Below are 13,101 nucleotides of genomic sequence, written 5' to 3' on the forward strand. Positions count from 1 at the left end.
ATTCAGCCTGAAACAGGAGCTATATAAGACAATTAAGCACTGACTTCTTCAGATCTGGATTGCATTAGTCCCTTGGGGCAACTGCTAAACTTTACAAAGAGTAGTGGTTCAAATATGCCAGTCAATAAAACCAAATCTTCCTTTAGTTAATTTGGTGAGGTGTTAGTACTGGAGAGTCACTGTTTTTGTTTGTTTGTTTGTTTGTTTGTTTGTCTCCCCCACCCCCGTGCTGTTCCCCTGTGGATAAGACCATCAGTAGGATGTTAGTGGGAGGGATCTGGTTTATAAAGTGAGTAAACAGGCTTTTTAGAATAATTTTGGAGTGAACTCTGAAGATAATGTGTAACAGGGTCGAGATAAAATTTCTTGATCTGCCAAGAAGGCCTGTCCATATGTTTTGTAGTTGGTGTAGATTAGTGACCTCACAGAGATCATGCCGTCTGTTTTACTGGCTAGTTGTTTCTCTCTCCTCTCTTCTTTCTCCTCTCTCTCTCTCCTTCTCCCCCCCTTTCCCTCCCCCGCTTCCTCTCCCCCCACCCCTGCCCCTTGTGCACCACTTGAACTCTGTTTGAACACAGTAGCTTGTAAAACCCACACCGTGAGAACAAAATCTTAGTCCTGAGTTTAAGCTGTCCTGTTTTGGACTTGAGGTCTGAAAGTCTTGGGAATAGTCCTAGACTTTGGACGAGTTTGACCATTAAATATATTTTGGGGGCAGCCAGATGTGGTGACAATTACTTGTAATCTCAGTGACTTAGGAGGCCAAGGCAGGAAGATTGCAAGTTCCAGGCCAGCTTCAGCAGTTTTCTGAGAATCTAAAAGAAAGAAAGATAATCACGTTGAACAGTGTGGATGCACTCAGACTTGCTGCCTCCTTCTAGCTCTGCTTTTTCCTTTTCCTTTTTTTTTAATGATGGCTTTATTAAGATAGAATTCACATACCACATTATCCACCCAGGTGAAGGATACAGTTCAGTGGTTTGTAGTATATTTGCAGAGTTGTGCAACTATCACCACAACTATTTGCAGTTCGTTTTTATCACCTGTGCCTATGTGCAGTCTTCCATATTCCCTGACACTCCACAAGTCTGCTTTCTTTTTATCTCTATGTATTTATTACTCTGGACATTCGTGCAGTGTGTACGTCTTTGGTGTAAGGAGTAGGGCTCCTGTACTTTCTTTTTGATGATAATTTATAGTCCGCTCAGCCCGGAGTGTAGCACCTGGGAGTTGTAGCCTCTAAACCTGTAGCTTTTTGTGGACCCAGCAACAAGAGCCTGTGCAGTCCTTTTTCTTCAGTTTTTCTTTCCTATACAGTAATTATTTCCACCAGCATCAGGGGTATGAGGAGAGTTAATGGTGGTGTACAGATGAAAGTGTAAATTAAAGAACCATTGAGAACTTTTCCACTGGGCATAGTGGCTCAGGCCTGTAATCCCAGTGACTCAGGAGGCTTATGGCAGGAGGATTGCAAGTTCAAGGCCAGCCTTGAAACCTAGGGAGACTTAGCACCAAAAAAAAAAAAAAAAAAAGGTGGGGGGGTTTGGTATGTTGCTCAGTGGTAGAGTGCTCTTGGGTTCAATTTCCAGCATGGGGTGGAGGGACTTATCCAAATCAATGGGTTTAGCACAGACTTGCAGAATTTAGCATCCAGTATTTATACTGTTTACTTGAAATGTGTAGTGTTCCACCTCAAGTGGCAGAACTCTTTGAAGCATATGTTACACCAGACTAGGATTTTTCTTAAGACCCACATCCAGAATTATGAAATTATATTTTTTTGAGACTGGCTTTCATTTTCTAGAAACATAGTAAAAATTTGATAATCTAATCTGGGATATTTATAAACCCTAAATTTCTGTTTACTGCTGTTCCCTGCTCTCCTTTCTATTATTTCCTGTTGGTTCATTCTTAGTGAAATTCCACGTTAGAAAGAACAAGGGGAAGCTATTAGTGTGTACCATTGCCATGGGCTGTTGCATCCCATGTTGGAGTGTGTTCTGCTGTTTCCTTTCAGCACTCGTTTTTATGGAGTCATTTGAGTAAACATGATTGATTGATTTTTTTTTTTTTTTTCCCCTCTCCTTCCCGGAACAGACCTACCCCGGATAGACTTTAGTAGTATAGCCGTGCCTGGCACATCGAGCCCCCGGCAGCGCCTGCCTCAAGGAGCACAGCAGCCCCACTCATCTCCTGGAGAAATAGCATCGTCTCCTCAGGGCTTGGACAACCCAGCCCTGCTCCGAGACATGCTGCTGGCCAACCCACACGAGCTGTCCTTGCTGAAGGAGCGCAATCCGCCCCTGGCGGAAGCTCTGCTCAGCGGAGATCTTGGTAAGCTTAAATGTGTGGAGGGTTTGAGGTGAAGTGGTTGTGTCGCAGCCCGTGATTGGTTGAACATATTGGTGATTTGTGTGTGAGAAGTATATTAGTGCTGGTGTTAGGGTTGGGTGAATTGGCAATAGTGACAGGATTCTAGAACTGAAATCTATCTGAACTGGTCTCTACTTTTCTTTCTTGTTTTTAACAGCAGGTTAGTTAGGTTCTAATATTTTGACGTGCTCAGTTAGATCTTCAAGATCTCCAGCAAGTCAGCTGATCCCAGCTGGAATGCTCCTAGTTCAGGACACCATAACACAGTTAATAACTCCCTCCTTAGTTGATTATTTTTCAGTTGAGGTGGTATTTACCTGCAGAGAAGCACACAGATCTTAAGTATTTAATTCATTGTATTTTGACAAGCTCATGCAACCCCAGTGATACAGAACATGTCTTTCACCCCTGAAAGCCCCATTTTTTCCTTTATAGTCAGTTTCCTCCCCCAGAGGCTGCAATGGATAGATACTCATTATAGATTGGTTCTGCATATTTTTGAACTTTCTGTATATGTAATCATAGTGTGTATAGTCCTTTGTGTTAGCCTTTTACTCCACTGAATTCTTTGATCTGTCCATATTGTGTGTACCAGTAGTTCAGATGACCACGACCTTGGTCTCTTTTAATTTCTTTTGCCATCATATCTAATTGCTGGAGACCATGGTGATTGCACATTTAAATTTACACATTTCGGGGCTGGGGAGATAGCTCAGTCGGTAGAGTGCTTGCCTTGTAAGCACAAGGCCGTGGGGTTCGATCCCCAGCACCCAAAAAAAAAGAAAGAAATGTACACATTTCATGCACCACCATTTAAGAAATAGCAAAATACTTACATCTTGTAGTAGCAAGCAGTGTTTTCTCTTTGCTAATTTTCCTTTTTCCCATCAGGACACACAAAATACTGGTGGACTAACATTGGTTTGCACTTCATTTATCTGGTTTAAGGCACAGAGTTACAAAGGAAATGAAGATAGAATAGGAGAAAGGGGATTATGGGGTGCTCTGTTTTTTTTCCTATGTAATAGGATAATGAGGACAGTGGGCAGGGGAGGCTTGGAGACACTTATGCGCCATTCAGATAGTCATTCCTTACAAATGGCAAAGTTGTTATCTGAATAGAAACAGCACACGATGGGTAACTTCTTACAAGCATGAAAGGTTTTTGATAATACTGTTTCTGTCCTTTTTTTTTTTTTAACAGTGCTAGGGATCGAACCCTAGGTACTCTACCACTGAACCATGTTCCCAGTTCTTTATTTTTTTATTTCTATTTTGAGATAGGGTCTAAGTTGTTGAAGTTGACTATGACTTGAGATTCTTCTGCTTTAGCTTCCTGAGTCACTGAATTGGAGGTGACTGCAATCACACATCTGAAAGTACTGTTTCTTTGTACCAAATTTAAATGAAGGAACAGTGCTGCCTTAGAAACTAGAAGGCGAATGCTCATTTCAAATAATTTTGGGCATCTTATCCACATCTCTTTTACAGTCAAATTTTGAGTAATTGTGAGCCAGATGTGATGCACACCTGTAATTCCAGCTGCATTGGAGGCTGAGACAGAAGGATCATAAGTTCACGACCCCCGTGGGCAATTCAGCAAGTCTCTGTCTTACATGACTGGGGGTATAGCTAAGTGGTAGATCAACCCTGCCTCAGTCTGATTCCCAGTACCACTCAAAGAAAAAAATTGGTGTGGAAAATTACTGGTAAATAATGCGAACAAAGTGGAGCTTAAGATTTTTCTCCCTTATTTTTTAAGAGAAATTTTCCAGGGTTCTAGTAGAGCAGCAGCAGGACCGAGCCCGGAGAGAACAAGAAAGAATTCGTCTCTTTTCTGCTGACCCCTTTGATCTTGAAGCTCAGGCAAAGATAGAAGAAGATATAAGGTAATGGTCTGTTCACCTTAAGAGCGAGCCTCAGAGCATCCGAGTCTCCCAAACTGCAGGACATCTGCTTGGAGGTAGCTTCAAGATGATGACCTCGGTCATTCAGGTTATTCTCCTGTTTTCCTCCCATTTTGATCCAGCGTTACAAAGGCCTAGGTGTCTTAACTTAATGACTTTTCATTTCTCCCAAGAAATGTTACAAAGACACCCTGAGTAGCAGACACAGGTAGATTCAGCTCCAGGTTGGTGACCCCAGGACTGAGCAGAAACCCCATCTGGCGAGACAGCTAGGCTGATTACAGAGGCTGATTTGATTCCTTTCCTTAGACGTGTTGTGTGTGTCCTGATTAAATTCAGGGCTTAAAGATGATTGGATTGGAGAGACAGCTCTGCACAAGTAGGGCCTTGTAGTCCTGTCTGTCTTCCTTTTGCTGTTCTGCTGCTGGCCGAATAAGCTGATGGCCAGACTCACTTCCATCTCCAGTTTCTGTGATGCAGTGGTCCTTGCCCAGGGCTGCATTGAAGCATGCAAGTAGCTTTTAAAAATGCAGATGCATGGGCCCTTCTGATGAATCAGAATCCTCAGGAGCGGAGCCTAAGCAAGTACAGTCTGCTAGTGCAAGCCTTGGCCACATCACTAGTCACAAGGAAGGTGCTATTTGGAGAAGAACAGCTGATCCTCCCCACCAGTTTAGTTTTTGTTACTAATTATAAATGTTTTAGTGTAAGTAGGAACAACATAACTGAGCCAATACTCCAGTTAGACTGTGTAGGATAGGGGCTTTTATGGGCTAGTTTATTATCTCTGATCACTTAAATGAGGCCTAAATTGGTTTCATTTGGAAATCAAATAATGCTTTTTTTCATTTCTTCTTTACACTTGAAATCGAAGAAATGTGAATTGTGTGCCAAAATCAGTTGACAACCCTGAGCTAGTCACTCATGTTCTTGTTGATTCCTGTTAATTGTATGAGATACAGTGAACATATTTGAGAAATATATCACTAGCAAATCTACCCAGAGAGAGAGCAGTGTAGAAGATACTGCACTGAAGCTATAAGGGAGTCCTGACTTGTCAAGAATAGTTGTGTTTAGCCCAGGAAGCAAGAGGAAGGCGTCATAAGCAAGTTATAATACCGAGCTGTTGAAGAACAGAAGTGAAATGGAGCATGTCCATATGGCTCATGTTTCCTTCCCAGGGTGGGGTAGAGGAAACTGAGTAATGCATTCATTCTTTAAAAGAGAAAATCTTGTGCCTCTGAAGAAACTCTTCACATACAGAACCCAGACTAGCCAAAGTAACTGGAGTTATCTCAGAGGATATTTCACTGAAACTTGCTTGACTTGGAGTCAAGGCAGGATCTGGGTACACAATTAATTTTAGGTTATTTCTAAACTGAATGATGTACAATAGGATAAAATCTATGTAATTATATAAAATGCCTATTAAAGTATTATCTGGCATGTCACATAGGGCGTGTGTACACTGAGCCTTCATATTTGCCTAACTAAATTAAAAAAGGGTACCTTTGACTTTCTGGGAAGTTTAATATTTTATTACAGAATGACTGATTAAGTAGTCAGCTGGCCTGAGCTAGAGTATTATTACAGAAAGAACAGGCATTGAAGATTAGAGCAAGGGTCTGCAGACTTTTCCGTAAAGGACCAGATTATAAATATTTTAGGTTTCGTAGGCCATATGATCTCTGTTGCTCAGACTTAGCTCTGCCCCTGCCGTGCAAAAGCAGTCATAGCTGGTGGGACAGCATGTGGAATGCATGGTGCTGCTGTGTTTCCATAGAAATATGTTAACCAACTGATACTAGGCTGCCGTGTGGCGCCCGTGGTTGATAGTATAGTTTACCCCCATCTTGGACCCTGTTGTTCCTTCAGGTAAGTTGTGCAGCTGCTGACCTGGTGACATTTGGTAGTACTTGTAGGAGGAAGCTGGGAATGACGACACCACGACTCCCTTTTACATGCTTTTCTTGTGTAAGAATTAGATACACTGAATTTTTAAAGAAATGATTTGATGAACCCCGTGAACCTGTGATAGGTATAGTTTTAAGCAGTAGGTAGATGTATTCTTGAGCCTCTACTTTTCCCCCACTAGGTGCTTCACACTTCCCAGCCACCTGTAACGGGAGGAAATTATCATTATCTTCATTTCACAGATAGAAAACCCGTTCTTGAAGGCAACACAGTCAGTGCAGCCCAGGCAGTTGACGTGCCTGTGTGTTCTGTGCAGATATGTTAATGGGCTGGACCGGGAGTATATTCACTGCCCAGTAAGTCCTCGGGGGAAATTGGAGCTTTTATGAAATTCTAACATTGTACAGGATAAAAAAGGGCACACCCTCCTACTTCTAAGCATGATTGTTTTACATGAGGGTAATTTTTCTGCCTTTAGATTTTCTGCCCACTTCTGATCTCATCACCTCCTACTAAACCAACTTTTGTAGGATAGAGCACCAGTTTCTATCCCATGACTCAGCTGCTCCGGCTAGTGCAGAAGACATGTACAAATCTGTTGTTGATATTGTGACTTTGAAACAGATTTCTCTTCCCGGAAATAGTGCTTTAGTGCGCCTGGTTTTGGTTTGTTACAGGCAACAGAACATTGAGGAAAACATGACGATAGCTATGGAAGAGGCTCCGGAGAGCTTTGGCCAAGTAGTGATGCTCTACATCAACTGCAAAGTGAACGGACATCCCGTGAAAGCCTTTGTCGACTCAGGTGACGTCTCCGTCTTTCATATCTCAGTGCCCCCACACCCTGATCTGACCTGGGAGAAGGGACACTGTAGTGTTTGCCCAGACATCCGTAGTCCTTTGGACTGCTAATTAACAAGCCTGAGGGTTATTTCCCGTGCCAGTCTTCTTGTTGGTAGTGCTTTTATTTATTTCTTAAATTGCTTCTTAACCAGTTTTCTATTTTGCAATGTCTCCTTTGTCTTCCTGCCTCCTCTTTCTTAGCATCCCAAATTTTCTCTGGCACTTTTATAAGAAATTGGGAATAATAGATTCAGGATGAGGAGCTGCAAGGAGGAGCTTTGTAGGGTAGAGGTCAAAAATATTTCAACCTGGATATGTGCCAGCACTCGGCCAGGAGCTGTGAGGATTACCAGGCCAAACGGGACACGGTTACTGTCCTCGCAGAACTTAGCAGCCAGGCGGGAGGGGGAGCTTGCCACTTCAGGCTGCAGGTAGTTTATGTGGTAACTGGTGCCTCTTCTCTCAGTGGTAGCTCTGCTTTTCAATATGAGCCCACTGTGACTGCCCAGGGGCTATGACCGAGGGCCTGGGGGTATTGGTTCCCGTGTTTGACTCTAGGCTATAGAACAGGGTGTGTCCTGGAACAGAGAAACCCCTGCTCAGATGAGCATCCTCCTTGTTCACCACAGACCCTGCACACATACTTTGCTCTAGCTGTTGTCGTGAGTTTGTGTCATGAGACACAAACATTCCTGGGAAAAGGTTTGTTTTGTTTTTGTTTTTTTGGTACTAGGGTTTGAACCCTGGGGTACTTAACCACTGAGCCACATCCCCAGCCCTTTTTCAAAGTTTGTTTAGAGACAGGGTCCTGCTGAATTGCTTAGTCTTGCTAAGTTGCTGACTTTGAACTCGAAATCCTCCTCCCTCTGCTTCCCAAGCCAGTGGGATTACAGGCCTAAGTAAATCTAATGCTTCAGTTTTAGAGATGAAGCGCCTTGTGCAGAGTGCTCAGTGGTGAGACTTACTAACTGGAGTTTGGAGGGCTCCAGTGTGAGGGCGAGAGACAAACGTGGGAACCTGTTCTGCCACTCAGCCCGTGCTCTGCCAAGCACCGTGCCAGCTGTTCCATGAATACCATCTTAGTCCATTTTCTTCCATCTTCAGACCATCCCAAGAGTTGAGTTGTGTTCCTGATTTTCAGAAAGGAAACTGGGAGAGGTGAAGGCATGCAGAGTTTGTGCGTGGTAAAGTGTGATTCATGCCCAGGTCTCCTCATTGCCAGAACTCTTCACCACTGTGCCAAGCCAGCTGAGTGTTGGGTGGGCATAAAGATCACATTCTCATCTGACTGGAGCGTGCAGAGCATATTCCCCAAGAGAGGATATTTAAGCTGAGTCTTGGGAAGAGGCAGGAGAGCAAGGAACAGGGCTCCTTCACCTTGGCATGCTTACATTCATTTTACCAGTAACAATTGGGAAGTAAGATGAGGAGGGAAGGAGAAACAGAGGAGCACCTTCTCAAAATCCCTTTTCCTTGACTATTTCTAGGTCTTGTTTGTTGAATATTTCCTTCCTCAGATGCCAAGAGCTTTCAGTGCTTGCGAGGTGTTGGGTTCAACATGAGTGAGATGAACAGGATGTGCTGGAATTGAATGAGAGGCAGTTTCTTAGGAAAGGTGGGTCTTGAGCTGGGCCCTGGAGGGGCCCAAAGGAGCAGGAGGCAAAGGGAGCATGGTCCTGCCTGGGAGTAGCAACGCAGGGCTTGGACAGCAGCGCTGGGTTGTGCTTTGACAGTCCTACACAGAGCAGAAACCCTTGAGGACTGTTGAACTGGTGGAGAGGGAATGAGGGATTTGAAGGAGGTGATAGTTCTGGAAAGCCGAAGGCAGAGACAGATCTGGAGAATTTGTGCCCCTAAGGATCATAACTGTTGCCTTGCTTTACACTACACATCTACAGAATGGGTCCAGAGAGGTTGTCCACTTGCAAGAGGAGAGTGTGTGAGCTGGTTAATAGCCGTGGTTAGAAAGGGGAAGTCAGAAATAGAACTTATTTATAGGTTTGGGACAGTTTGAGAGCAGAGGGATCATGGGAGGAATCAACAGTGAGTTCTGCCCAGGTTTTAGGATTGCAAGGAAATGATTTCATTGCGAAGAGAAAGAAATCCAAAGTAAAAATTATTTGAGGAGAAAAAAGTTTTATACCTTTTGGCTCTGAGATAGAAATGTCCAACACATAGGAATGTGGAACTGGAAGATGTTAGGACTGTCAGTGAAAATTAGGAAAGTTCTGTCCTTTATGTGAATTCAGCTGAATACCTGTACATATGGAAGAAGATAACCCTAAAAGGCTTCAGCTTTTAACGGGAAGAAGGCCTGATTATTGACCCGAAGTGTGAGGAGTTCACTTCTAATTTCTTAGGATACTATAGTTTTGGGGGTTAGTGTTTTGTTGTTGTTGTTTGGTTTGGTTTGGTTCGGTTTGGTTTGGTTGTGGTAGTAGAGATCAAACCTAGGGCCTTGCATGCTAGGCAGGCACTATATCCCTGAACTGTATCCTCAACCTTAGGATGTATTTTTTAATTGATGAGCTTTAGTGTGCCAACATTTGAAGTAAAAATAATGTGACGAAATGCTTAGAAATACTATGTGAAGCAGGCATGCTGGTGCTCACCTGTAATCCCAGCAACTTGCAAGGCTGATACAGGGGGATCGCAAGTGCAAGGCCAGCTTTAACAATTTAGCAAGACCCTGTCTCAAAATAAAAAATTAAAAGGGCTGTAGATGTGGCTCAGTGTAAGTATTTTTATTGTTGATGGACCTTTATTTCATTTATTTACGTGCAGTGCTGAAATTCGAACCCTGTGTTTCACATGTACTAGTAGGCAAACACTCTACTACTGAGCCACAACCCCAGCCCTCTATTGATAAAGTTTTAAAATATCATTTAATTACTTATTGCCACAAACTACTCATTGTGCCAAAGTTGCGCTTCCACACCGCGTGTTTCAAATTCCATTGTGGAACTGAATTTAACAGGCAGGGCACCTGCTAGATGGAGGGATATTACAGAGACAAGAGTCTTGGCATATGCTTGTTTTCTGCCGCCCCCCCCCCCCCCCCCCCGCTCGCCCCTATTTTTTAACTGGTGCACTACAGTCCTACCTAATAGTGGGATTCGGTGTTACACACTTGTGCATACACATACTGTGACAGTATAATGGGGTCAGTATTGTTCCCCAGTGCTTCCCCTTCTCCTCCCTCTCTCCCTCTGGTTCCTTTCCTCTACTGGTCTGTCTTTGATTTTCATAAGATTGTTTCTTTTCCTTTTTCCTTTCTAGCTTCCATATATGAGAAAAACATGACCCTTGACTTTCTGACTTGGGCTTATTTTGCCTAAATTCATGCTTTCAAATTTTATTCATTTTTCCTGCAAATGACCTAATTTCTTCTTCTGCCTTGTTCATAATGCTGTATTGTGAGTCTTGCCACAACGTGGATTTTGTTTTTTTATTATTTGACGTTGTTCTCTCCCTCCAGGTGCCCAGATGACCATAATGAGCCAGGCTTGTGCAGAGAGGTGTAATATAATGAGATTGGTGGACCGACGGTGGGCAGGGATTGCCAAAGGAGTGGGCACCCAGAAGATTATTGGAAGGGTACATTTAGGTGAGCGAAAGCTGCCTGGGAGTTTGTCTTTTATAGATGTAGAATGGTGGATTTTAATGTTTTGGACGGATTGTCTTTCTTGTGGGTACATTGGGTTCAGCAAGCTTTAATTCCTCTAAATCCTGTGTTCTACCAAGATTATACATGTACATGTTTTCCTTGGTTTCAAAAAGAAAACTGGTCTACATACTTGTGTTTCCTGCTTTCATGCTCCTCAGAGGTATTTCCCCCATTACTTTGGCCAACTTCTCTCTTTTTGACTTTTTCATTTTTTTGGATTTTTGTTTTTTGGAGACAGGGTCTCAACAAGTTGCTGAACCTGGCCTTGAGCTTGAGATCCTCCTGCCTCAGCTTCCTAAGTAGCTGTGCCAGACATGTGCCACCATGTGGCACCATGCACAACTACTTCCATCTTTCCTTTCTCTTTTGTACTGAGGATGGCACTCAGAGATGCTGAACCGCAGAGCCCCACTGCAGGCCTTCCTTCACAGTTCAGAGACGTCGTCAGTGTTGAAGGGAGCTGGGTGCTCTTGGTTCATTCTTCTTTTTGCAGCTTTTAGACCTTCTCTTGACCTGAGTCTTTCAATAACGCTTGCGTATGGCTGTCCATCTCCTGTACTGGGTACTTGATGAACTTTTTAATCTGGAAACTTGAGTCCTTCAGTTCTGGGGACGTTCCAGGCCATGTGAAGGGTTGCTTGGGTGGGCAGCCACGGGACTTGTGATCTTAACTGAAGGGAGGTCTGAGAGTGAAATCAGAAAGTGTGGCTTTCTCTCACCCTCCTGGTTTTCAGTCAGGTGTTTAGTTTTGGCTGTCCTCTGTGCCTGCCTCGGCTAAGAGAGCCTGTTTGGCCTCTTCAGGAGATACACCCGAGCAGCTAGTAGAATGAAAGGTCCCAGCCTGGCAGAGTACAGGAGGGACCCCAAGAGCTGACTGTAGCTTGTCCATACTTGGTCCATCTTCTCCTTCTGCACCTCTACTCCTGTTAGCAGAGCTGCCTTTGACAGTCTCTAGACCTTATCGATCTGATACATAAACTGGGTCACTTTACTTCACTGTCATCTGCTTTCCAGTTTCAAAGTTGTTTTGGTTTATGAGGTGCTGGGGGCTGAGCTAGGGTGCTTGTACATGCTGGTACTCTTTCCAGCCCTGTCTTCCTCCCCTCTGCTCCTGGAAAAGGTGGTTATATAATGCATACAGTTTTATGCTTAACTTTTTTGGGTAGGGAGGGTGGTACCAGGGATTGAATCCAGGGGAGCCTAACCACTAAGCCTCATCCCCAGCTCTTTTTATGTTTTATTTTGAGACAGGGTCCCGCTGAGTTGCTGAGGCTGGCTTTGAACTTGCCATCCTCCTGCCTCAGCCTCCCAAGTTGCTGAGAACACAAGTGTGCGCCATCACATCCAGCTATGCTCAGCTTTAAGAAAAAGTAACCTAACACTTTGCCAGTGTCACTGTAAGTTTCACGGGCATCATTCAAATAAGTGCATAGCGTTCCATTATGGGCTAAATGATCAGCTTTTGGGATATGCTCCTGCCCCAGTATTTTGTCAGTATGACATGACAGTAGACTTTTATGCACATTTTGAGTGTTTTTTTTTTCCTTAGTCTGAATTCCTGTAAATGAAACTACCGAGTCGGAAGTTATAAGTGTGGGCTGGGGGTGTAGCTCAGTTGGTAGATTGCAAGCACAAGGGCCTGGGTTCAATCCCCAGCTCCGCAAAAAAAAAAAAAAAAAGTTATCAATGTGAAGCGGGGCATGGTGGTGCATGCCTGTAATCCCAGCGGCTCAGGAGGCTGAGGATAGTGAGTTCAAAGCCAGCCTCAGCAACTTAGTGGGGCCGTAAGCAACTTAGCAAGACCTTGTCTCTAAAAACCAAAAAGTGCTGGGGTTGTGGCTAAGTGCCCCTGGGTTCAATCCCTGGTACAAAAAAAAAAAAAAAGTTATGAATGCCTTAAGGCTCTTCATATATCACTACCTTGTTCCAGTTTAGTTCACCTGACACTGAACATACATTCATCTTAATGTCCTATACTACTAAATGTGACTCATTTTCTCCCTTAAATTTTTTGAGGGGGGGGGAGCCAGAGGGGTGTGGTTTCTTATTGTTGTTGCTTTTCTTTTTTCTTTTTATTTTTTACAGACTGCATTTTGATTCGTTGTACACAAATGGCGTACATCATTTCATTTCCATGGTTGTACATGATGTAGATTCATACCATTCGTGTAATCATACATGTACATAGGGTAATGATGTCTGTCTCATTCCACTATTTTTCACACACACACACACACACACACACACACACACACACACACACACACACACACACACACACACACACCCCTACCTCCATTTCCCTCTACATAATCTAAAGTTCCTCCATTCTTCTCTCACCACCCCCATCCCCATTACCAGGGAAAACATTCGGCCTTCAGTTTTTTGGGATTGGCT

General features: G+C 43.6%; 1 protein-coding gene across 2 annotated transcripts in view; it reads left to right on the top strand.

The window, feature by feature from the left end:
- LOC306661697 (protein DDI1 homolog 2) overlaps window positions 1-13,101 on the top strand; it is a 38,225-nt gene that overhangs the window by 10,321 nt on the left and 14,803 nt on the right. For both annotated transcript variants that reach the window (XM_079140811.1, XM_079140813.1), the window contains exons 3-6: window positions 2,098-2,334; window positions 4,136-4,262; window positions 6,872-6,999; window positions 10,516-10,644. In XM_079140811.1, coding sequence (XP_078996937.1) covers window positions 2,098-2,334; window positions 4,136-4,262; window positions 6,872-6,999; window positions 10,516-10,644 — 621 coding nt within the window. The remainder of the gene's footprint in view (window positions 1-2,097; window positions 2,335-4,135; window positions 4,263-6,871; window positions 7,000-10,515; window positions 10,645-13,101) is intronic.

This window comes from Sciurus vulgaris (assembly GCF_902686455.1).
Source record: "Sciurus vulgaris genome assembly, chromosome: 1".
Taxonomy (NCBI): domain Eukaryota; kingdom Metazoa; phylum Chordata; class Mammalia; order Rodentia; family Sciuridae; genus Sciurus; species Sciurus vulgaris.